The 24,924-nt window shown below is 41.6% G+C and overlaps 1 protein-coding gene across 2 annotated transcripts in view; it reads left to right on the top strand.

Moving 5' to 3' along the window:
- Nucleotides 1-24,531, top strand: part of OPHN1 (oligophrenin 1) — a 611,104-nt gene extending 586,573 nt beyond the window's left edge. The window contains exons 22-25 of one of the 2 annotated variants that reach the window (XM_068533582.1): nucleotides 14,506-14,671; nucleotides 15,794-15,844; nucleotides 19,604-19,645; nucleotides 20,849-24,531. In XM_068533582.1, the coding sequence (XP_068389683.1) occupies nucleotides 14,506-14,671; nucleotides 15,794-15,844; nucleotides 19,604-19,637 (251 nt within the window). In that variant the 3' untranslated portion in view covers nucleotides 19,638-19,645; nucleotides 20,849-24,531. The remainder of the gene's footprint in view (nucleotides 1-14,505; nucleotides 14,672-15,793; nucleotides 15,845-19,603; nucleotides 19,646-20,848) is intronic. The other variant, XM_068533583.1, reaches the window with a different exon arrangement.
- Nucleotides 24,532-24,924: the final 393 nt, after the last annotated feature.

The raw sequence follows: 24,924 nt of genomic DNA, 5'->3' as shown, positions 1-24,924 counted from the left end.
CAGCTTTTGCTTGTCTGTAAAGGTTTTAATTTCTCCATCGAATCTGAATGAGATCCTTGCTGGGTAGAGTAATCTTGGTTGTAGGTTTTTCTCCTTCATCACTTTAAGTATATCCTGCCACTCCCTTCTGGCTTGCAGAGTTTCTGCTGAAAGATCAGATGTTAACCTTATGGGGATTCCCTTGTGTGTTATTTGCTGTTTTTCCCTTGCTGCCTTTAATATGTTTTCCTTATATTTAATTTTTGACAGTTTGATTAATATGTGTCTTGGCGTGTTTCTCCTTGGGTTTATCCTGTATGGGACTCTCTGTGCTTCCAGGACTTGATTAACTATTTCTTTTCCCATATTAGGGAAGTTTTCAACTATAATCTCTTCAAATATTTTCTCAGTCCCTTTCTTTTTCTCTTCTTCTTCTGGGACCCCTATAATTCGAATGTTGGTGCGTTTAATGTTGTCCCAGAGGTCTCTGAGACTGTCCTCAGTTCTTTTCATTCTTTTTTCTTTATCCTGCTCTGCAGTAGTTATTTCCACCATTTTATCTTCCAGGTCACTTATCCTTTCTTCTGCCTCAGTTATTTTTGCTATCGTTCCCATCTAGAGTATTTTTAATTTCATTTATTGTGTTTTTCATCATTGCTTGGTTCCTCTTTAGTTCTTCTACGTCCTTGTTAAATGTTTCTTGCATTTTGTCTGTTCTATTTCCAAGATTTTGGATCATCCTTACTATCATTATTCTGAATTCTTTTTCAGGTAGACTACCTATTTCCTCTTCATTTGTTAAATCTGGCGTGTTTTGACCCTGCTCCTTCATCTGCTGTGTGTTTTTCTGTCATCTCGTTTTTCTTATCTTACTGTGTTTGGGGTCTCCTTTTCACAGGCTGCAGGTTCGTAGTTCCCGTTGTTTTTGGTATCTGTCCCCAGTGGCTAAGGTTGGTTCAGTGGGTTGTGTAGGCTTCCTGGTGGAGGGAACTAGTGCCTGAGTTCTGGTGGATGAGGCTGGATCTTGTCTTTCTGGTGGGCACGTCCACGTCTGGTGGTGTATTTTGGGGTGTCTGTGGCCTTATTATGATTTTAGGCAGCCTCTCTGCTAATGGATGGGGCTGTGTTCCTGTCTTGCTAGTTGTTTGGCATAGGGTGTCCAGCACTGTAGCTTGCTGGTCGTTGAGTGAAGCTGGGTCTTGATGTTGAGATGGAGATCTCTGAGAGATTTTCGCCGTTTGGTATTACGTGGAGCAGGGAGGGCTCTTGTGGACCAGCGTCCTGAAGTTGGCTCTCCCACCTCAGAGGCACGGCCCTGATGCCTGGCTGGAGCACCAAGAGCCTTTCATCCACACGGCTCAGAGTAAAAGGGAGAAAAAATAGAAAGAAAGAAAGAAAGAAAGAGGCTATAATATAGTGAAGTAAAATAAAGCTATTATAAAGCAGAGCTATACAGACAAAATCTCACCCAGAAGCATATACATTTACACTCACAAAAAAAAGGAAAAGGGGAAAAATTAATATATCCTGCTCCGAAAGTCCACCTCCTGAATTTGGGATGATTCGTTGTCTATTCAGGTATTCAACAGATGCAGGCACATCAAGTTGTTTGTGGAGTTTTAATCCGCTGCTTCTGAGGCTGCTGGGAGAGATTTCCCCTTCTCTTCTCTGTTCGCACAGCTCCTGGGGATCAGCTTTGGATTTGGACCCGCCTCTGCGTGTAGGTCACCTGAGGGCGTCTGTTCCCCGCCCAGACAGGACGGGGTTAAAGGAGCAGCTGCTTTGGGGGCTCTGGCTCACCCAGGCCGCGGGGAGGGAGGGGTACAGAGGAGGCGGGCTGAGCCTGCGGCGTCAGAGGCCGGCGTGACGTTGCAGCAGCCTGAGGTGCGCCGTGTGTTCTCCCGGGGAACTTGTTCCCAGATCACGGGAGCCTGGCGGTGGCGGGCTGCACAGGCTCCCGGGAGGGGTGGTGTGGAGAGTGACCTGTGCTCACACACAGGCTTTCTGGAGGCGGCAGCAGCAGCCCCAGAGTCTCACGCCCGTCTCTGGGGTCCGCGCTGATCGCTGCGGCTCGCGCCAGTCTGTGGAGCTTGTTTAGGCGGCGCTCTGAATCCCCTCTCCCTGCGCGCCGTGAAACAGAGGCAAGAAAAAGTCTCTTGCCTCTTCGGCAGCAGCAGACTTTTTCCCGGACTCCCTACCAGCCAGCTGTGGTGCGCTAACCCCTTCAGGCTGTGTTCACGCCGCCAGCCCCAGTCCTCTCCCTGCGATCCGACCGAAGCTGAGCCTCAGCTCCCAGCCCCGCCCGCCCCGGCTGGTGAGCAGACAAGCCTCTCGGGCTGGTGAGCGCTGCTCGGCGCCGAGCCTCTGTGCGGGAGTCTCTCCGTTTTTCCCTCTGCGCCCCTGTTGCTGTGGGATCCGCGCTGTTAGCCGCGGCTCGCGCCCGTCTCTGGAGTTCGTTTAGGCGGCGCTCTGAATCCCCTCTCCTCGCGCACCAGGAAACAAAGAGGGAAGAAAAAGTCTCTTGCCTCTTCGGCAGCTGCAGACTTTTTCCCGGACTCCCTCCTGGCTAGCTGTGGTGCACTAACCCCTTCAGGCTGTGTTCACGCCGCCAACCCCAGTCCTCTCCCTGCGATCTGAGCGAAGCCCAAGCCTCAGTTCCCAGCCCCGCCCGCCCCGGCGGGGGAGCAGAGAAGCCTCTCGGGCTGGTGAGTGCCGCTCGTTGCCGAGCCTCTGTGCAGGAATCTCTCCGCTTTGCCCTCCGCACCCCTGTGGCTGCGCTCTCTTCCGTGGCTCCGAAGCTTTCCCCCTCTGCCACCCGCAGTCTCTGCCCGCGAAGGGGCTTCCTAGTGCGTGGAAATCTTTCCTCCTTCACAGCTCCCTCCCACTGGTGCAGGTGCCATCCCTATTCTTTTGCCTCTGTTATTTCTTTTTTCTTTTGCCCTACCCAAGTACGGGGGGAGTTTCTTGCCTGTTTAGAGGTCGGACGTTTTCTGTCAGCGCTCAGTGGGTGTTCTGTAGGAGCAGTTCCACGTGTAGATGTATTTCTACTGTATCTGTGGGAAGGAAGGTGATCTCCGCGTCTTACTCTTCCGCCATCTTCTCTCCCTTTTTCACGTCTCTTCTTCTATTGCTTCTAATCATTCTGATAGGCCTTTGAGATAGGTTTTATTTTCCCCATTTCACAGATGGAGAAACTGAGGCTCAGAGAAGTGAAACAGCTTGCCCAGAGTCACCCACATTGTAAGATGTGGAGATGGGGGTTGAACCTCGGCTCCCTGGGTATCACATTCTTAGTTCTTAAGTGGCTTTAGCTACCTTCCCCTTTCTGTTTTCTAAGAAGCATTCACTTTTAGAGGAACAAAATTATACAAGCCAAATTTCCTGCCTTCCTTTGATGTTGCTGCCTCTTCCCAGGCCTGGCTTTGGAAAGGGCATTTTTGTAGCTTCTACAAAGGGACTTAGGACTTTCCTTTGGGGAACGGAGAGGAAGGGCATCTACTTACATGTATTTGTTCATTTATTCAGGCACAATGCTGTGCAATTAGAGAGACAAAGATGAAAGGCCATGTTCCCTGCCCTCCAAAGGTTCATGGCGAGGCTGGCATGTAAGCAACCAGTCCCAGTCCAGTGTCATCCATGTTCTAGTGGGAGTTAGATATACATTCCAGTAGGAGCATGGGGTAAAGAGCCCTTCACGGTGCCAGAGGTTCTGAGATAAAAATGGAGAATACATCCACACTGAGACCCTATGACATATGGGCTTAGGAGCCTCTGTCTTGACTGGAGAGAGAAGACTGCATTCTGGTAGCATGCTTTTGGGCTTGGGGAAAGGGTGCTTGTAAGGCCCTGCTCAGCCACAGGGCCATCAATTCTCCACTGGGGTGACTAATGCTATAAGTAGCATTTGCATCTGCTCTAAAAGTATTAGGCACAGACTTGCTCTTGCAGTAATGAGCTTTGTGGCCATTATCCACATTTTCTTGTTTGGACTCATTACGCTTTTAAGAATGTACTGTGTTTAGTTATCATTCTCTGGATTTCCTGGAGCCTAACTCCAAGTTGATCCACAGGGGTCAGAGGCTTTAAGGTGATCATGGGGGAATGTCATAGAAAGAAATAGATGATTCTAGAAGGTTGAGGGTATCTACAAGTCAAAACAGCCTCCCTTTACTCTGTGCTCTTGGGTAAGGTGTAGATGGATGTAAAAAAAGGTGGAAGAAATTGGCTTAAGGTTGAATACTGATGTTCATCAAGTCCTAAGAAATCTATAAATGCTAAAATTCTTTAGTTATGGTCATTTGATAGAGAATGGGGAGGGAGGGAACAGGTTGGGCTGGAGAGGGAGGTCCAGAGAGTCAAGTTGTGGACCGAGGTTAAAAATAAATTAAAAGGAAGTACAATTTGGTAGAAATACCAATAAGCTCAAAAGGCTTAGTGGAGTCTCAGACATGACTTAGGCTCCAGAGTCACTGAGATGTGAGTTTGAATCCTGGCTCTGCCTCATCCTAGTTGTGGGACCTTGGGCAAGTCACAACCTCTCTGAGCCTTAGTTTTCTAATTTGTAAAATGAAGATATTTGTGCCTATAGGATTGCTGTAATGATGAAATGAGATACCAATGTACTTGGCACATAATGAGTACTAAGTAAAAGGTAGCAGTTGTTTTGCTTTTGCAGGAGGCTAATTACTAACTACACAATCCTAATTAGGTAAACTTCACTTCTCTGAGCCAGTTTTCTCAACTGTAAGTGGGGACAATGCCTATATTGCAGTAAGGTTTTTGTGGGGATTAAGTAAGGTTAGGTATACAAAACATCTGGTAGTATAATAGAAGTTCAAAAAATGATAGTGGTACTGGTTGGGTAACGACCTCTCAGGAAATGGCAGGCATGGAAGATGGTAGATATTTACTCTTCTATATTCTAGAGCCTATGAGAAGCCTCAAGCTTCAAATGTAGGTGTCATAAAAGAGCTCAGAACTACTCTTTCCACCCTCAACCTATCTCTGACCATGCCAAACACTCAGAAATAGGAGGACTGTTGATAAGGGGAAGGGGCAAGGAAGGATTCTTAGCCACCCCTCAAAGTCCAGCTAAAGTCCTATTGCCTCCATGAAGCCTTTTGACAATCCTGCCCCAGGGAACTCTCCCTTACCTCACTTCTTTTGGCACCCAAGTTTGACCCTTTAATTGTGGATGCTGAGTTACTGTATTCATGCTTTTTCCCCATGAGTATGACTTCATTCTTCAACTCAGTTTTAAGCCCCTGGATGGCAAAGTCAATGTCAAATCATTTGTCTGCATCTGTTGTGAGAGCATAAGGCCGGGCACAAAAGCCCTCAAGAAACAGTCTATTGAACACCTTTCAATTTAGATTTTAGAATAGCCCTGAAATTTGGGTATATCATGTTTGTGTGTGTCACAGATGGCACAAATGGGGACTTCAAAAGGGAAAGCTTTTCCTGTTGTCCTTCTAATGGGCTGAACTACATTTTTCTTTTCTCAATGAGTATTTATTGAATACCAGTTACATGCAAAGCAATTTACTTGGGCCCCTGGTGAATACACAGAGGAATCCCACTTAGATCTAGCTCTCAGGTTGCTCCATTCTAATAGGGGAGATAGAGCCACCAAAACAAAGAGCCCTGATTAAAAGTACAAGGTGGTTGGTGCCGTAAGACTAAGAGAAAGGAACTTGGAGCATATTAGGCTTCTAAGAGCTGTGGCACTTAAGCTGAATCTTAATAGATGACGCAAATTTGGGCATATTAGATGGGGTAAAGGGCATCTAGGAGAGATGATTAATTGTAGGATGTGTACGTGGAACAAGAAATAATACTGTTTCTGTGGACTATGGGATATGTAAAGAGGAAGGGTAGAAAGTTAGACCAGAAACATCAGTTGAAGCCAGGTGGAAGAAGGTAGTGAATTCCAGGTTAAAAAAATGTTTGAATTTATTCTGCAGGCAACAGGGAGCTGTGAAATCTAAATCTAACTATTATCTATCTATCTATCTGGAGATTTTTTTCAAGCTGGTTAGATACATGATCAGAACTGGCTTCTAGAGTATTCCACTGTAGCATATAATAGCGGGGAGAGATATAGGCCTATAGACTTTTATCATGGACCTACTGATCTGGAAAATAGTCCAAGTTCACATTGTACAGGTAGGGAAGTGATCTGCTCAAGGTCACACAGCAAGTTAGTTTTAGTATTAAGACTGGAATCTAGGTCTTTTGACTCCCAGTTATTATTACTCTTCCATCCCTGCCTCCTCAGTTTGACATTGTGGCTATACTGTCGCAAATTAGAGGCAGGAGAGAACAACACTGGGGTCTTTCAAACAAGAAAGCCCTTTGCTACTACTTCAAAGTTTGACTTATAATGAATCATCAATTTGCAGCACCCAATAAAGAGCCTAGGAGGATGCAAGGCTGGTGACATTTGTTTTCCAAGGCCTTGGGTTGATGTCTATTTGGATGTGGCTGCAACTGGGAAATGAATGGGTTTCATATTTCAGGGGTTGTCATCTGGTTCTCTCACCAAAGGAAACAATAGCCTTAGGGTGGACACAGCTTCAGGTAGAAATGTTTTCTGGCTCTGACTGTAGCATATGCTTCCTATCCAATACCTCCTCCAGTGACCAGTAGAAATGGAACAGCATTGTCAGCTGTTATAATCTGATCTGCAGTGAGCAAGCAGCATCATGTGGCCTAATGGTTCTCAACTCTGGCTATACATAGCATCACCTGGGAAGCTTTTAAAAATACCCATACCAAGGTGCTACCCCAATCAATTAAACTAGGCTCTGTGGGGATGGGTCCCCAGTACTGTATAATTTCAATGTTCCCAATGTATAGCCAAGGTTGAAAACCACTGGTACTTCTGACTACTTGGGCTTTGGAAAGCAGATGGACCTGAATCTATTGCCAATTAACTATGGGGTTATACTTCTCACCTCTGTGTCTCTGTTTCCTCAACTGTAGAACAGACATAATGCTTCTTGTCTTTCAGAGTTAGGGCCAATGTTAAATGAGAATATATGCATAAAGTACTGAGTATATTATCGTAGTACCTGGAACAGAGCAGGTATTCAATAAAAAAGGTAGCTAAAGTTTTTTACCAGTTATTTTATTACCATTACCATTATTATTGTCATTTATAACTTTTTATATTACTACTAATAACAACAAAACAGCAGACACTGGGAAGAACAGAGGATGCAAAAAAAGGAGATATGAGTTTTAGTCCTCACTCTACCACTTACCTAACTGTATGATTGCGGGTGAGTGAGTTCACCTTTCTAAACCTTAGTTTCCTTCTCTATAAAATGGGAAAGATAAGACCCATCTGCTATTCTTTCCTCCCAAGCTTATTGTGAACATCAAATAATTGGGAGAGTGCTTTGAATATTATAATGTGTTAGAAAAATTGGATTATTGTTATTATTTTGGTCACTCTTTAGCTGCAATTCTGTGTACCCGACCTGGTGCTAAGGGGAATGGCATGTCCAGAAATGTAAGATATAGCCTAGATTGGGAGCCAGAATTTCTATGTGTGTAAATGAATAGTACTTGGTTCATACCTCCATTAGAACACCAATCACACTGTATTCTCATTATCTTTTTTCATATCTGTCTCCCTCACCAGAATGACTAGCTGGAGGAATTAAAAAACCCCATGGAGCAATATATAAGTACTTCATGAGTGTTTACATGGATGGAAATTACCAATGCCAGCTCAAGTGTTCAGAGGATTGAGATTTGAGCTGACTGTTTAGGGGTGGTTACAATACAGATAAGACATGAGAACAGGGGCATATATCGGGCAAGAAGCAGGACAGAGTCTAACACTTACTTATCCCTGCTACATGCTAGGTATTCTCTAACAGCCATCTAATTTAGTCCTTACAACCACCTTGTGAGGACGGGTTATTACATCCATTTCCCAGATGAATACCTTGATAGTCAAAGAGTTGAAATAACTGCACAGGGTCCCACAGTTTGGAAGTAGCAGAACAAGGCCTGAAAGCAGGGTCTGCCCAACTCCAGACTCTTACTTTCCACACTGTACCATACTGTCTCATCTAGAAGAGTCAAGGGCTTGCTGCTTTGATAGGGCCAGTGAAGAGACCCGTTTAACAAAAGTAGAGCTGGTATTTAAAGTCTAGCACTAGTACCTGGTTTAATAATTTGGGACCAGCTCATAGAGGGCCTTGAATTTATGTTAAGGAGTTTGAACTTATCCTGTACATTTTATAGCCACTGAGAAAATCTTTAAGGAGAAGAAATACAGCATGGAAACACTTAAGGTAAATCTTACAACAGTATTATATGGATTAAAGTTAATATTTTTTACATTTACCTTAAAAAGTTTTGTAGCAGAAAGCAATGGATATCAAGGTTTACTGACAAAAATTAAATGAATATCAAGATCTACTAACACCCTTGCATAGTTGCAAACGTGTCTATTTCCAGATGGTGTTCATCAGGCCATGAACATTTTTTGTGGACTTTTTTTCACTTAATATTATTTTATATGAATACATTTTTTGACCTAGCCTAAATCCTTGTCATTTCATGCATAATATGTATTGGTTAAATGCCTGTAAGAATTGAATTGTTTGCTTATCAGCCTTTGAGGTTGGGTCTGAATTTTTGCTGTTAAAAAGCATGTTCTTGTGCTAGTTGTTTTCCTTATTTTTTGTCTTTTGGGTTAATTTCTTTGGGCCTGTTCCCCAAAGTGGATCAACTGGATCAATGAGCATGAACTGTCTCATATATATCATTTTGCATTTCATTCACATTGTTCCAGAATTCTTTTGTTGTTTTGTTTTGTTTTTTTGTTGTTGTTTTTTTATACTGCAGGTTCTTCTTAGTCATCAATTTTATACACATCAGTGTATACATGTCAATCCCAATCGCCCAATTCAGCACACCACCATCCCCACCCCACTGCAGTTTTCCCCCCTTGGTGTCCATACGTCTGTTCTCTACATCTGTGTCTCAACTTCTGCCCTGCAAACGGACTCATCTGTACCATTTTTCTAGGTTCCACATACATGCGTTAATATACGATATTTGTTTTTCTCTTTCTGACTTACTTCACTCTGTATGACACTCTCTAGATCCGTCCACGTCTCAACAAATGACTCTATTTCGTTCCTTTTTATGGCTGAGTAATATTCCATTGTATATATGTACCACATCTTCTTTATCCATTCGTCTGTTGATGGGCATTTAGGTTGCTTCCATGACCTGGCTATTGTAAATAGTGCTGCAATGAACATTGGGGTGCTTGTGTCTTTTTGAATTACGGTTTTCTCTGGGTATATGCCCAGTACTGGGATTGCTGGATCATATGGTAAATCTATTTTTATTTTTTTAAGGAACCTCCATACTGTTCTCCATAGTGGCTGTATCAATTTACATTCCCACCAACAGTGCAAGAGGGTTCCCTTTTCTCTGCACTCTCTCCAGCATTTGTTGTTTGTAGATTTTCTGATGATGCCCATTCTAACTGGTGTGAGGTGATATCTCATTGTAGTTTTGATTTGCATTTCTCTAATAATTAGTGATGTTGAGCAGCTTCTCGTGTGCTTCTTGGCCATCTGTATGTCTTCTTTGGAGAAATGTCTATTTAGGTCTTCTCCCCATTTTTGGATTGGGGTGTTTGTTTCTTTAATATTGAGCTGCATGAGCTGTTTATATATTGTGGAGATTAATCCTTTGTCTGCTGATTCGTTTGCAAATATTTTCTCCCATTCTGAGGGTCGTCTTTTCATCTTGTTTATGGTTTCCTTTGCTGTGCAAAAGCTTTTAAGTTTCAATAGGTCCCATTTGTTTATTTTTGCTTTTATTTTCATTACTCTAGGAGGTGGATCAAAAAAGATCTTGCTGTGATTTATGTCAGAGTGTTCTTCCTATGTTTTCCTCTAAGAGTTTTATAGTGTCGGGTCTTACATTTAGGTCTCAAATCCATTTTGAGTTTATTTTTGTGTATTGTGTTAGGGAGTGTTCTAATTTCATTCGTTTACATGTAGCTGTCCAGTTTTCCCAGCACCACTTACTGAAGAGACTGTTTTTTCTCCATTGTATATCTTTGCCTCCTTTGTCATAGATTAGTTGACCATAGGTGCGTGGGTTTATCTCTGGGCTTTCTGTCTTGTTCCATTGAGCTATGTTTCTGTTTTTGTGCCAGTAGCATACTGTCTTGATTACTGTACCTTTGTAGTATAGTCTGAAGTCAGGGAGTCTGATTCCTCCAGCTCCGTTATTTTCCCTCAAGACTGCTTTGGATATTCGGGGTCCTTTGTGTCTCCATACAAATTTTAAGATGATTTGTTCTAGTTCTGTAAAAAATGCCATTGGTAATTTGATAGAGATTGCATTGAATCTCTAGATTGCTTTGGGCAGTATAGTCATTTTCACAATATTGATTCTTCTAATCCAAGAACATGGTATATCTGTCCATCTGCTGGTATTGTCTTTCATTACTTTCATCAGTGTCTTATAGTTTTCTGCATACAGGTCTTTTGTCTCCTTAGGTAGGTTTATTCCTAGGTATTTTATTCTTTTTGTTGCAATGGTAAATGGGAGTGTTTCCATAATTTCTCTTTCAGATTTTTCATCATTAGTGTATAGGAATGCAAGAGATTTCTGTGCATTAATTTTGTATGCTGCTACTTTACCAAATTCATTGATTAGCTCTAGTAGTTTTCTGGTGGCATTTTTAGGATTCTTTATGTATAGTATCATGTCATCTGCAAACAGTGACAGTTTTACTTCTTCTTTTCCAATTTATATTCCTTTTATTTCTTTTTCTCCTCTGATTGCTGTGGCTAGGACTTCCAAAACTATGTTGAATAATAGTGGTGAGAGTGGACATCCTTCTCTTGTTCCTGATCTTAGAGGAAATGCTTTCAGTTTTTCACCATTGAGAATGATGTTTGCTGTGGGTTTGTCATATATGGCCTTTATTATGTTGAGGTAGGTTCCCTCTATGCCCACTTTCTGGAGAGTTTTTATCATAAATGGGTGTTCAATTTTGTCAAAAGCTTTTTCTGCCTATATTGGGATGATAATATGGTTTTTATTCTTCAATTTGTTAATATGGTGTATCACATTGATTGATTTGCGTATATTGAAGAATCCTTGCATCCCTGGGATAAATCCCACTTGATCGTGGTGTATGATCCTTCTAATGTTTTGTTGGATTCTGTTTGCTGGTATTTTGTTGAGGATTTTTGCATCTATATTCATCTGTGATATTGGTCTGTAATTTTCTTTTTTTGTAGTATCTTTATCTGGTTTTGGTATCAGGGTGATGGTGGCCTCATAGAATGAGTTTGGGAGTGTTCCTTCCTCTGCAGTTTTTTGGAAGAGTTTGAGAAGGATGGGTGTTAGCTCTTCTCTTAATGTTTGATAGAATTCACCTGTGAAGCCATCTGGTCCTGACTTGTTTGTTGGAAGATTTTTAATCACAGTTTCAATTTCATTACTTGTGATTGGTCTGTTCATATTTTCTGTTTCTTCCTGGTTCAGTCTTGGAAGGTTATACCTTTCTAAGAATTTGTCCATTTCTTCCAGGTTGTCCATTTTATTGGCATAGAGTTGCTTGTAGTAGTCTCTTAGGATGCTTTGTATTTCTGCACTGTCTGTTGTAACTTCTCCTTTTTCATTTCTAATTTTATTGATTTGAGTCCTCTCCCTCTTTTTCTTGGTGAGTCTGGCTAATGGTTTATCAATTTTGATTATCTTCTCAAAGAACCAGCTTTTAGTTTTATTGATCTTTGCTATCGTTTTCTTTGTTTCTATTTCATTTATTTCTGCTCTGAACTTTATGATTTCTTTCCTTCTGCTAACTTTGGGTTTTGTTTGTTCTTCTTTCTCTAGTTGCTTTAGGTGCAATGTTAGATTGTTTACTTGAGATTTTTCTTGTTTCTTGAGGTAGGCTTGTATAGCTATAAACTTCCCTCTTAGAACTGCTTTTGCTGCATTCCATAGGTTTTGGATCGTCGTGTTTTCCTTGTCATTTGTCTCTAGGTATTTTTTGATTTCCTCATTGATTTCTTCAGTGATCTCTTGGTTATTTAGTAACGTATTGTTTAGCCTCCATGTGTTTGTCTTTTTTACGTTTTTTCCCCTGTAATTCATTTCTAATCTCATAGTGTTGTGGTCAGAAAAGATGCTTGATATGATTTCAATTTTCTTATATTTACTGAGGCTTGATTTGTGACCCAAGATGTGATCTATCCTGGAGAATGTTCCGTGCACACTTGAGAAGAAAGTGTAATCTGCTGTTTTTGGATGGAATTTGCTATAAATATCAATTAAATCTATCTGGTCTATTGTGTCATTTAAACCTTCTGTTTCCTTATTTATTTTCATTTTGGATGATCTGTCCATTGGTGTAAGTGAGGTGTTAAAGTCCCCCACTATTATTGTGTTACTGTCGATTTCCTGTTTTATAGCTGTTAGCTGTTGCCTTATGTATTGAGGTGCTCCTATGTTGGGTGCATATATATTTATAATTGTTATATCTTCTTCTTGGATTGATCCCTTGATCATTATGTAGTGTCCTTCCTTGTCTTTTGTAACATTCTTTATTTTAAAGTCTATTTTATCTGATATGAGTATAGCTACTCCAGCTTTCTTTTGATTTCCATTTGTATGGAATATCTTTTTCCATCCCCTCACTTTCAGTCTGTATGTGTCCCTAGGTCTAAAGTGGGTCTCTTGTAGAAAGTATATATATGGGTCTTGTTTTTGTACCCATTCAGCAAGCCTGTGTCTTTTGATTGGAACATTTAATTCATTCACGTTTAAGGTAATTATCGATATGTATGTTCCTAGGACCATTTGCTTAATTGTTTTCGGTTTGTTTTTGTAGGTCCTTTTCTACTCGTGTGTTTCCCACTTAGAGAAGTTCCTTTAGCATTTGTTGTAGAGCTGGTTTGGTGGTGCTGAATTCTCTTAGCTTTTGATTCCTCCATCGAATCTGAATGAGATCCTTGCTGTGTAGATTAATCCTGGTTGTAGGTTCTTCCCTTTCATCACTTTAAGTATATCATGCCACTCCCTTCTGGCTTGTAGAGTTTCTGCTGAGAAATCAGCTGTTAACCTTATGGGAGTTCCCCTGTATGTTATTTGTCGTTTTTCCCTTGCTGCTTTCAATCATTTTTCTTTGTCTTTAATTTTTGCCAGTTTGATTACTATGTGTCTCAGCGTGTTTCTCCTTGGGTTTATCCTGTATGGGACTCTCTGTGCTTCCTGTACTTGGGTGGCTATTTCCTTTCCCATGTTAGGGAAGTTTTCGACTATAATCTCTTCAAATATTTTCTCTGTCCTTTCTGTCTCTCTTCTCCTTCTGGAACCCCTATAATGCGAATGTTGTTGCGTTTAATGTTGTCCCAGAGGTCTCTTAGGCTCTCTTCATTTCTTTTCATTCTTTTTTCTTTAGTCTGTTCTGCAGTAGTGAATTCCACCATTTTGTCTTCCACTTCACTTATCCGTTCTTCTGCCTCAGTTATTCTGCTATTGATTCCTTCTAGTGTAGTTTTCATTTCAATTATTGTATTGTTCATCTCTGTTTGTTCTTTAATTCTTCTAGGTCTTTGTTAAACATTTTTTGCATCTTCTCTATCTTTGCCTCCATTCTTTTCCGAGGTCCTGGATCATCTTCACTATCATTATTCTGCATTCTTTTTCTGGAAGTTTGCCTATCTCCACTTCATTTAGTTGTTTTTCTGGGGTTTTATCTTGTTCCTTCATCTGGTATATAGCCCTCTTCCTTTTCATCTTGTCTATCTTTCTGTGAATGTTGTTTTTGTTTCACAGGCTGCAGGACTGTAGTTCTTCTTGCTTCGGCTGTCTGCCCTCTGGTGGATGAGACTCTGTTCCAGAATTCTTGATGGCTATCTGGATAGAATAATCCCAGTGTACAGTGCCACCAGCAATGTGTGCATGCATATGTTTCACCATATTCCTGTCAGAATCATTTTATTTAAAAATTATGTGTATTTATTTTGTACTGAGTGAGCTGGAAACTAGAGACATAGAGGCAGAAAGGTGAGTTTGGAGACTGCCACAATAGTTAAGGCTTAAGTGAGAAGAGACTCATTTTTGGTGATGATGAATATAACAAATTTATCATCAAACGTTGACTAAGCACCTGCTATGTGCCAGTCACAGTACTAAACATATTACTACCTAAGTAAATCCTCTCAATGTCTCTGTAAGATAATATATTATGAGTCTTGATTATATCGTTGAGGAAACTGAGACTGAGCAAATTGATGTGACATGCCCTAAGTCACACAAATATGAAGCTCCAGAGCTGAGGTTCAAACATAGACTTTCTGAAAGGACAGCTGCTGGAAGAATATTTTTTTTAATCCAGAGTTGTTAGTTACCAAAAAGAAATGGGGACCAAGGGAGGTGGCCAAGATAGCTGCAATATTGGGTACCTGCTGAGGAGTAGTGTTCCATTTGGCTCACTGTCCAAGTTCTTGTTGTTCTCTTTTCCAGGAGACTCTGACAGTTTCAGCATAGTGCGGCCTCCAGGAGAAAAGCCAACCATCATCCGACCCCCAGTGAGGCCTCCAGATCCTCCCTGCCGGGCAACTACTACCCAGAAACCAGAACCAAAGCCAGATATAGTGACTGGCAATGCAGGGGAAATCCCATCGTCTGTGTAAGTAGGGTTGTTTTTCAACCTTGACCTAAAGCCCACCTTAGACCACTAAGAATGCTTTCAGGATCACCGTTATGGTTGTGAAGGGTGTACAATGCACAACTCCAGGGTATCATTCACTTCATAGTGTAGGGGACTGTTGCAGACCAGCTCTGTTCAGAGTGTTCTACTCAACACTTAAAGCTGGGAGATTTTTCCTAAAGCTGAGGTGTTTAAATCTTAGTACCCGATAGGAGACACATTTTTCTTAGTCGCCCTGATCTCTCTAGGGTGATAAGATTACTGGCTGCTTTCATGCTTCTTTGCCTCTGGAAATTTGTTTTTCTTCTTATTACTACTGGTTTTAAAAGTAATTTAATGAACAGATTTGGTCATTTTACGTGTGCTTTGAGGCTTTTTTTTTTTTAAAGAGAGGGTATGATTTTTAAAAATCTTCCAAAATGGCTCAGATTCTCCAGAGAGCCTCTTACAGGGTAGTAGCAGAGCTAATATCCAACAGGCCTTCCTGAGGCTAGCCTGTAAGCCAAGGAATCAGGGATAGAGCCGCTAAGGTGGGGCCACAGCACCTCTCAGGGACCAGCTTTTCTTGGCCACAAAACTAGGCTGGCCGGCCTCTCCTCAGCCAGTGCCTGGGATCCCTCTCAGTATCCTGCCTCCTAGTGTTCCTTTTTCTTGTGTCTCTTATTTTCCATAATTGTAAAATTGAGAAAATAAGAAAAACAGAGCCTCTACCGTTTGGACTAATTAGCTAAGTGTATTTACACTTAGCCAAAATTGCCAAAATTACACTTAGCCAAAAATGCCAAAAATTATACTCTGAAACCAAGAACTTGTTTCACTTATTTCTCCCAAGAGTAGTCTGAATGGGCAACATACTTAGACCATTCTGAACCAAGGGGGAGCAAAGGGTATCAGCCATAGCCTTGGGGGTGCCTATGGTCTCTGAGCCATTTCACATTCTGATACTTGGGTTTTTCCTCAGACCGAGATCCTTTGCAAGCTAAGGCAGAGCCTGGCATTGGTGGCCTATCTGGTTCATATTTTCTTTTCCTTTCCATTGGCCATTGGTTCCCACACATATTCCAGAGCAACTCATGGGACTTGGTTGGCTTCTCTTTGCAGGGTGGCTTCCAGGACCAGGTTCTTTGAAACAGCTTCCCGGAAAACAGGAAGGTAAGAGATGCAGGTGACAGAAATGAAACCAAATCACTTTTTAATAAATATATCATGAGCATGTCATTTGCTCTCTTAACATTCTATTTTTCTGTTTCTCTGTAGCTCTGTCTCTTTCTCTCTGTCTGTGTTTGTTCCTTTCTCTCCCCCAACACTGTCTCTCTGTCTCCCTGTCTCTTACCCTGTGTCTCTGTCTTTGTCTCTATACCTGTGTGTCTCTCTGCCTTTGTCACTCTTGTCCATTTGTCTCTTGAACACTGTTTCTTTCTCTGTCTCTGTAATTCTCAGTCTCTTTATGTCTCTCCTTGTGTTTTTCTACTTATATCTCTGTTTCTTTGTCTCTGTTTCCCTATCTCTTTGACTCTTTTTCTGTCTCTCTCCATGTCTCTCTTTCTTTGTCTATCTCTGTATCTGTTGTCTCTGCCTCTCTGACTCTGTCTTTCCATCTCTTTCTCTCTTTCTCCTCTCTCTCTCTCTCACACACACACACATAGAGTACTCACATGCCAAGTGGTATTGCAAAAACTTTATGCTTGATGTAGGTCTAATTTTTTTTGTTAGTTTACTTATTTAGACCCTATTATATTCTAAAAGGGCAGCTGATAGGAATATATAGAAAGCAATATTCTAACATAAACAGCCTTAGAATAAGCATAGCCCTCATTTCAGAGGTAAACATTAGACTTAGGTGGTTGTTTTCGAACTGGCTGAATATATAAATCACCTGGAAAATTTTGAGGGAAAATAAAATGAACACAGATTCCTGCCTTCTGCTCTAGACCCACTAAAACAGAATCTCCAGGAGTAGGGCCTGGGAGTCTGGGTTTTTAAAATTTCCTTCCTTTATTTCTTTCTTCCAGTTAATTTGTTTTTAAAATTCCTCAAGTGCTGGTACAGGCTTTCCAAGGCCTATCATTTGGGACCCTTTAGACTAGAACACCTGGAGAAATGATTGCTTAGCCTTCAGGCACTCTTCTGTGAGTTTATTCAATGTTGCTTATCAGAGAGTTCAAAATTGTGCTTCCTGATGGGTGACAGGCGTGTAACTCTTCCAGGTATTCAGTTAAAAGCAGAACAATGTGCCTTTACTAGCACTGGAGCTGGGATAGGTTTGACATCATCTAGTTAAAACTGTGGGACCCGACTCACCAGGACATGATTCTGAACAGCAGGTCACCCTAGTTCTGCTTGGCAGTCAGCCACAGGGAACTCTAGACTAGGCCAAATTCTCCTTAGACAATAATTTACCATTTATTCTACCATAACAAATGAAAGTGAGGTCAAAGCCCCAGATTTCTCTTACTGATAGAATGAAGATAAAGTTTTCACCTAGGACATTTTTAAAGCAGGCTTAATCAGATAGGCTTGAGGGAAAAAAAGAAAAACAGAAAGAGAGAGAATACTTTATATTCTTAATAAAGTATCTGCTTATGAGCAGGACTACTTCCTACTTCCTGGTGGTCCTTCCAACCTCCCTAGGATAAGCCATATGAGAATAAATACCAGGGAAATAGAATGAAGCAAACTAGAATTAACAGAATGAACTGGGCATATCTAAAGGAAAGCTTTTTAGAGGAAGTGATATCTGAGATGGGGCTTGAAAGATGGGTAGAATACACTGAAAATGTGAGGGATTGATCTGTAGCTTTGGACAGGGAACCAAGGCATTGAGAGGGATACATACTAGGCATGAACAAAGTCCAACAGAATCTTTAAGGCAGCCTGACTTTTAATAGGGAAACTATAGCCAACCTGGTGTTGAAAGTGTGGAAAGATTGGTAACCACTGCCTGGGCTTTGTCATTTAGTGCTCAGGGAAGTCTTGGACCAACTGCAACATAGGGCACTGTGGTCAAAGCAGACACTTCAGGCTGGAGGACGACCTGACCAATCCTATGTCCAGGCCTCTGGAACCTAAATTTAATCCTGTTCCTTATCCCCAGATTCCATCTTGGCAGGATTGTGGGTAAGACCAAGGTGGGTACACCAGTCCTCCAATATGTAATAAGCCACCTTCCTAGGTACCCACAGGTTCCTCCCACTCAGCATCCACATAAGGAAAGCACCCCTTCTGTCTAGGCCCCGATTCTGTAACCACCACTTGCATCAGTGCACCTACATGCTGGCTACTGGTCAAGATTCTTAGACTAGCCACAGTCAATCCCATCTCATCTCTAATGAAAATGATCTGTTTAACCTTTTCTCTGCCCTTTTTGCTTCCAGTTTGTACGCCTGACTCTATGTAACCTGACATTTGAATGACCTCACTTCTCATTCATCTCCCTTCTACAATACAACAATTAAAAATATTAAAAACTCAAAAGAAAATGAGAAGTGGCTCATCAAGAAGAGAAGGGAGGGGAAGACATTTCAGTAAGGCAGAATAGCTTATGCAAGGCAGGTTCACAAAGTGATTAGTGTTCCACTTTGGCTAGAATGTGGGGGTGAGAAGAAGGAAGCTTAGCTAGAGTTGAGGCCAAGAAGATGGATTGGGGCCAGATTGTAAAGGCCTTATATGACATACTAAGGAGTTTGGTCTTTATTCTGTAGTCCATGGGGTGTCATGGAAAACTTTTCAGCATGACAATGCATATTCTAAGCTGCCTGAGTTATTTTAAAACACACACACACACATTCTGCTGGTAATGAGGAAGATAGTTGGGAGAGTAAAACCTGGAGGCAGGGAGACCAGTTAGGAGGCTAATCATCCTGGCAAGAGTTGATGAGGTCCTGATGTATGGCATTGTCAATAGGAATGGAATGAAAGGACAGATTTGAGGTAGACTCAGTAAGACCTTGCTGACTTTTCAAACATGGAGCATTGGAGAAAGATTAAGAGAGAAAAAAGTCTAACTTGGGCAGTTAGGTAGATGGTAGCAATAATTAATCATGGAGGAACAGGTTTTGTGGGAAAGTTTCTCTGCTCAATTTTGGACACAGTGTGTATGAAGACTCTTTGGGACATCAGATAGAGATGTCCAGTGGGTAACTGCAACTTAGACTAGTAATTGGGGCTGGATCTACATAGGTTTAGAGGTAGAACTGTTAAGTACAGCCACTGTACAAAGTTATAGGGGCATTCACATATACTACAATGTGAATAGTAACCTTGTGGGGGGGGGGTCTCAGTATTTGATGGGGATTGAAATCATGGATGGGAATAAGATCACTCAGGGAGTAGGTATAAATAGACTTAAGAGAGAAGAGAAAAACAATGTTCAGGATATAGCCCTGGGGCAAGATGTTGTCTGGGATTTTCTGGCCAAATTATAGGGAGCTTGATTCTCCAGAATTGTCTCTTGCCTCCAACCATCCCCAGACAAGGCTACTTTAGGACCAATCTAAGCACATCAAGAGGCTGGTTTGGTCTTCAAGGCAAAGAAAGATTCATGTTTCACAAGGCACTTGCCTTCCCTCTTTGCCCTTTTCCCATTGGAGATAATCACAGAATGTAGTCTTTGGTCTTGGGCCAATTTCTCTGGTCTTCCCTTGCCTCCCATAGTATGGCACTCGAAGGATTGTGCTGGCACCTGAAAGATGTCGTTGTGTCTGGGATACTGGGCTCTCTAAATCTGGCAGAGAGGTAGCCCCACCTATAAGCATGGAGTGAGATGTTTTGAAACATCTGGATGGAATCACTTCCTCGTTTTTCAAATGGCCTAATTGCCACCGTCCTGGAAGGGTCACCCATCCACTTGCTTTCCTTTCCAGTTCTGATTTCTAGAGTCTTAGTGAAATGTCTTTCCTCCTTTACCCACAGTTCTCAAGGCAGACTTCCTGGAGATGAGAGTTGAGGCCTCAGGTATGTAGTATCCATCCCTGATTACAAAACATTGTTACACATATACCTTCTTTATGAGATCTGAGTTTTTGAGGACTGGAGTGCCATGTAGGTCCAGAGGGTGGGAATTCACCTCCATGCCTCAGTTCACTACCCTGTAATTACCTGACCCTTAAACTTACTGCCTTTTAATTATGAGGTTCTCTGTGTTTTAAGTTTCCTTTCTTTCTTGCTCAGCCAAACTACAGTATAGTTTTACAAATTGCCTTTGAATCAAGGTCATTAGGAATCCTAAATCGTGACATTTTGGGCAATTACATTTCCTTCTCTGGGCCTCAATTTCCCAATATGTAAGATGAAATGTTTGGAACCTTTTAACTCTGACATCCTTTAGGTCTATAAGAATATCAGTAACCTCTCATTTGATATTATAGCAGGTCCCAAGAGTCTACCTTAGTATCTGTAGGGGAACTTCATTCCTTCAGATCAAATCACAATTTCAGTCTTACCCCTTGAACCTTCATCCTTAGTTCTTTATATTTGTCTAATGCAAAGCATTTTCACTTCCATTATATCATTTAGTCCATATCAAATGCCAGAAATAGGGACGTTAATATGTATTTTCACTCAACAAATAAAGGAACTGAGGTTCAGAGGGGATAAGTAACTTACTGAGATCACCAGAACCATGGAGATCATGGAAATTTCTTTCTCTACTAGGAGTTCTGATTGACAATCAGATTGCTGGCATGACATGAACCAGTACACACATAAATCAGATCCAGGTATCTGGAGCAGAGCTTTCCATGTACTCCTCAGCCTTCCTTTTCTTCATATCACTGCCAGTCCTCAGAGGTCTATGGGTAGATAAGCATTTTCTTATCAGCTCTCATGAAGGTGAAGTCCCAGTAAAAGGAAGTTTGGAGTTATTGTAGGGCCATAAAGGCAGTGGCCATTCAGCAAGGTGGGTAATCTCAGAGGTATCAGGCATCTGTATCTTCTGTAGACTTCTTGGGGATTAGAGTTCAGGCTTACACAGTTTCAGCCCTGATTTTAGCACCGTATTAGGACAGTTTCATGGGATCTGAGTTATAAGGACCTTTTTCTACCCAGCCGCTATTGCTCGGAAGATTAGCTACCTACCAAGAGAGGGCCTACTGCTCAGTGGCTGTTAAGTGTTTAACCAGTCCTAGCTAATTCCTTACTCTCTTCTTTCCCTTTCAGGTTTTAAAAGCCTTGGCCTCAGGGGACCCTTTCCAGGTTCTAGAAGAGTCTTCTTCAAACCCTTGTGTGCTGAAGAACAGATCTTTCCTGGCCCTGCACCTTCAGGCTCTGGGATGCTATAAAATAAGGGACACACGTCCTAGACACAAGTTTATTTCTCCTTTGTATTCTGTCTTCATTCCCTCAGAAGGTCTATCTTGAGCTCCTATAAGACTGTGAATGGCTGAACTCCCTCAAGCCAGACTGCAGAAACCAAGCTATCCACCGACCTGAGTCGAAGAGAGGAGCTCAGTTTTCAACTCTTCTCTGAACTTCCTGCCTTCTCAAAAGGCCATCTAGCTCTGAAAGATTTGGGACTAAAGATTTATCTCAGAAGTCTTACCCTGAACCAGAAGTTACTTGAGTTGGGTCCATTGCTTACCTTGGAAGTAGGGGAGTAGGAATGTTTGCTGAACTTTCGAGAATCTTAATATGTCTCTTACAGAGGATATGGACCCTGGTGCCAGTTTGGAGCTTTGGCGCTGTAATATATTGCCAAGAATGTGTCTGCTCTTATGGGACCAGACAGAATGAGTGATGCCCCCACAATCCCTCCAAGTGGACTCAGGCCTTCCTGCTTTTGCATACAGCCGCTTAGGACAAATCTGCAAAGCATGTTTTACATGTCAAAGCCTAGGTCTGTTTGAATTATTCCTCCTCCTGTTTTCTCCTGACAGCTTCCTTTCCAAGCAATCAAGAAAGAAACAAAAGCTGAAGACAGTTCTTTTAAAAAAGGCAGACTGTGTTTGTTCTGCAGGAGTTCCACTTTTGGGTCAAATGCTGGGGAGAATTGTTAAGATGGATTGAGCCCAGGCAGTTGTCACTGTTGCTTCATGTCTGCCTTATGCAGATAAGCTGTTTTATCACCTGAAAGAAACAGTTCTTAACCCAATATCTGTGGATTCAGGAACTTCATAAAGCCTCTGAAATGGTATGCCTTTTCAATGTGCCTTTTCTGAGGAGATGGTCCATAAAATTCTAGTGAATTTCAAATTGGGCCTGTGACACAATAAAGGTTAAGAACCACAGCCTTTGAGATAAAAGACTCTTTTTATGACCTATAAAATATTTGATTAGAAAGGCCTTTCAGAATTATTTAGTCTAACTCCTTAGTTTACCTTTGGGGAAACTGAGGCAGAGCAAGTTAGCAGCCATGTGTAAACAAGATACCACATCCCTGGGCACCTACACAAGGTTCTTTCCATTACACCATGCTTATCTAGCAAGGGGCCTTATGATTGGTCGCTTTAATGGCCATCATTTTGAGGATCTGGCTTTTACCCTCTTTCTTGGGCCACACATATTTGCCACCAAATGGGACTTCCAGACATAAGCTCCTGGTCTTCCTCATTTGCTATTTCAATCATTGGAAAGGAATTAAAACACAGTTAGTGTAGTGAGTCAGAAATCTGACGAGTAGACATTTCTGATTCCTGTTTGTTGAAGAGAAGCTGCTGGAGAAAGTGTCATCTCTTGTTTCCACACAGGTGCCTTGGCTTTAGGGTGGGCTTTAAGACAGCCTGTCTTTAGGTTCTGTGTAATTATAATGTGGTCCAGTGTGAGAGAAAGGACTTTCCTATTGGACTCTTATAGCCAGGCCCCACTAGTGCACTGACTATAGTACTGAGAAAGAAGCATAGACATGGGGAGAGGGGAGGCGAGAGAGAGGGTAAGGGAGAGGGAGATGAGAAAGAGAATGCACCCATGCCCAAACCAACTCTGAGATGCCTTTGGAACAGTGTTTTACTGAAAGGCAATAGCTACTTTCAAGATTGAACTCTAAATATGGCTTATTGATGAGTTAGTAACATGTAAGCTAAACACACTGAGAGCCTTTGTGGAAGTAATTGAGTAGCAATTTGATGACATTCTTAATGACGATGTGCCCAGGTGGCCATATTGAACTCTCAGCTCTACCCAGTCTCAAAGGCAAAGTTGCTAAAAAAACCAGGAGAAAGTAAGCCAAGTGGGCACCATTCTACCTGCTGCTCACCCTCAAAGGGAATCTCTGTGAGACCTACTAGCCTCACTCAGGAAGTACTCATTGAGCCACAGTCTCAGAGCTGTGGCCTCTCTGCTCTGTCCCATTAGATGACTAGCTAAACAAAGCAGGTGTGCAGGTTTTAGCCACAGAAGCAGTGGCCAATGGGGCCTCAGTACCTTTGAAGATATTAGAGACATGATTTCAATCTGGTTTCCTTGGGGGGAAATTCCACAGTCACCACTACAAATATTGAGAGATTATTGAGAACCAGGGAAAGCCACCACAATTCCAGTAGAATATGTGTCCCAGAAATGTGGCTGTGAGATTGCTATGTGTTTCCTGGGACACAGATCTTTAGGCCTGGCCTAAAGAGTTGGGATCACCAGTCTGACTGGAAGCCAAGGAGCAGTGCCTGGCTGGCTCTACCCCTGCCCTGGGCTATACCCAAAGAATGAACCTCAGCACCTACCCTTTTGTTCTCTGATTTAAAGAGCAAAAGCTTCTGTGGAATGAGACTGGCTTGTCCTAGGCTTGATGGATGGATAGTCATTCAGAAGAGGCTATGGGAAGGGGGTGATAATTGAAGCGTGTCAATTGTAGGAAATTATCTGCATACCTCGGCCAGCAGGTAGGAGAAACTGGCAATGGATGAACTGTAAATGTTGAGCTGTCAGTGATAACATTTATTAAGCACCTACTAAGTGCTAGATGCTTCATATACATTATATCATTTAGTCCCTACAATAATCATGCAAGTGGATGCTATCCTCCTCATTTTACAGATAAAGGATTTATGACCCAGCAGGCTAAAATTAACTGGCTCAAGGTCACACAGAAAGTAAATAACAGAATTATTATTCTAATCCAGCTTTCTCTGACTCTGCACTCCATGTTGTTTTCCCTTTGCCATATAAAGGCCATAATACTGGAGCTGACCTACTTAACAAAATATTAAAAGGCAAGTATTTGAGGGGAAGGAGGGGATGAAGGTCCAGTTTACAGGGGAATAAAAACTGGGCTGAAAGAGATTTCTGAGTTATGTTTTCTCCTCACCTTCAGAATGCCCATTTGATAATGTCTTAAAACGGATCATTTACTTTTACCTTGTGACATGAAGGATTTATATTTTAGTTGGTAGTTGTCAAGTCCTTGGCTTAGCTGTTTTTCAAAGAGAGAAAGGTCCTTGTATATGTCTGTTACTTCACCAAGGTTCTAGCATGTGCAGTTTTACCCCAAGAGACGGGCGGCATCCACACATGGTTTGAGAAATAGAAATGGTCTTGGTGCTTCTGCAGGACTTGATGCCTTGGGATCAAACCCCTATTAAGGGTTTTCTGTGGTGATGATAGCAAAAGTTAAGAGATGATTTAGAATAATAAATATTATTGAAGTTTTTGTTTAAAAAAAGATGGAGTGTGTTGCCCAGCCACTGAGGGGCAAAACTCAGCATCCAAATTGAGTAATAAAGTGGTGTCATGTAGAGTATTTCTAAAATAAGTTGCAATTGTGGGAAAGAATCCTTCCCTTTTCAAGAAGTTCCTTAATTCTGTAATAGCTAGAACAAATAAAGTATTTCTGTGACTAGAAAAATTGCTTTTGAGAGAATGTAGATCAATGATACTATTTTTAATGTGGCTACAGACAAATGGCCTTGACACATTACAAGCCCAGAAAAAGCTTCAGAAGCATTTAAAAATTTCAGAGAAAAGCAAGATACCTTGAAGAGATGTTTTTGAAGAAAAACCTTCATTTTCATAGGGAAAAGAATCACTTGATACCAAGGACATTAATAGGTGCTAGAAAGACACATTTGTGAAATACATATGTAACATCAGAAGAAAAAGAATTAGATCCTGGGGTCCATTAATGTGACTTTTAATAAAGTATGCAGACTGTCTAGTATTAATGGCCTCCACCTACAGTTTTGTCATGGAAACAATCTTTGGGCATATTTTGCATGATCCACTGCTCATGTTGTCTTCTGCAATTCTAAGGAAATGTAGGCCCAGAATCTTTTTGTACCTAGGCATCTCCATCTACAGTCTATTTTGCA

The sequence above is a fragment of the Eschrichtius robustus genome, chromosome X (assembly GCF_028021215.1).
Source record: "Eschrichtius robustus isolate mEscRob2 chromosome X, mEscRob2.pri, whole genome shotgun sequence".
In the NCBI taxonomy this organism is placed as follows: domain Eukaryota; kingdom Metazoa; phylum Chordata; class Mammalia; order Artiodactyla; family Eschrichtiidae; genus Eschrichtius; species Eschrichtius robustus.
Note: the sequence above shows the minus strand (reverse complement) of the source record. Positions and strands in the feature narration are given on the sequence as shown.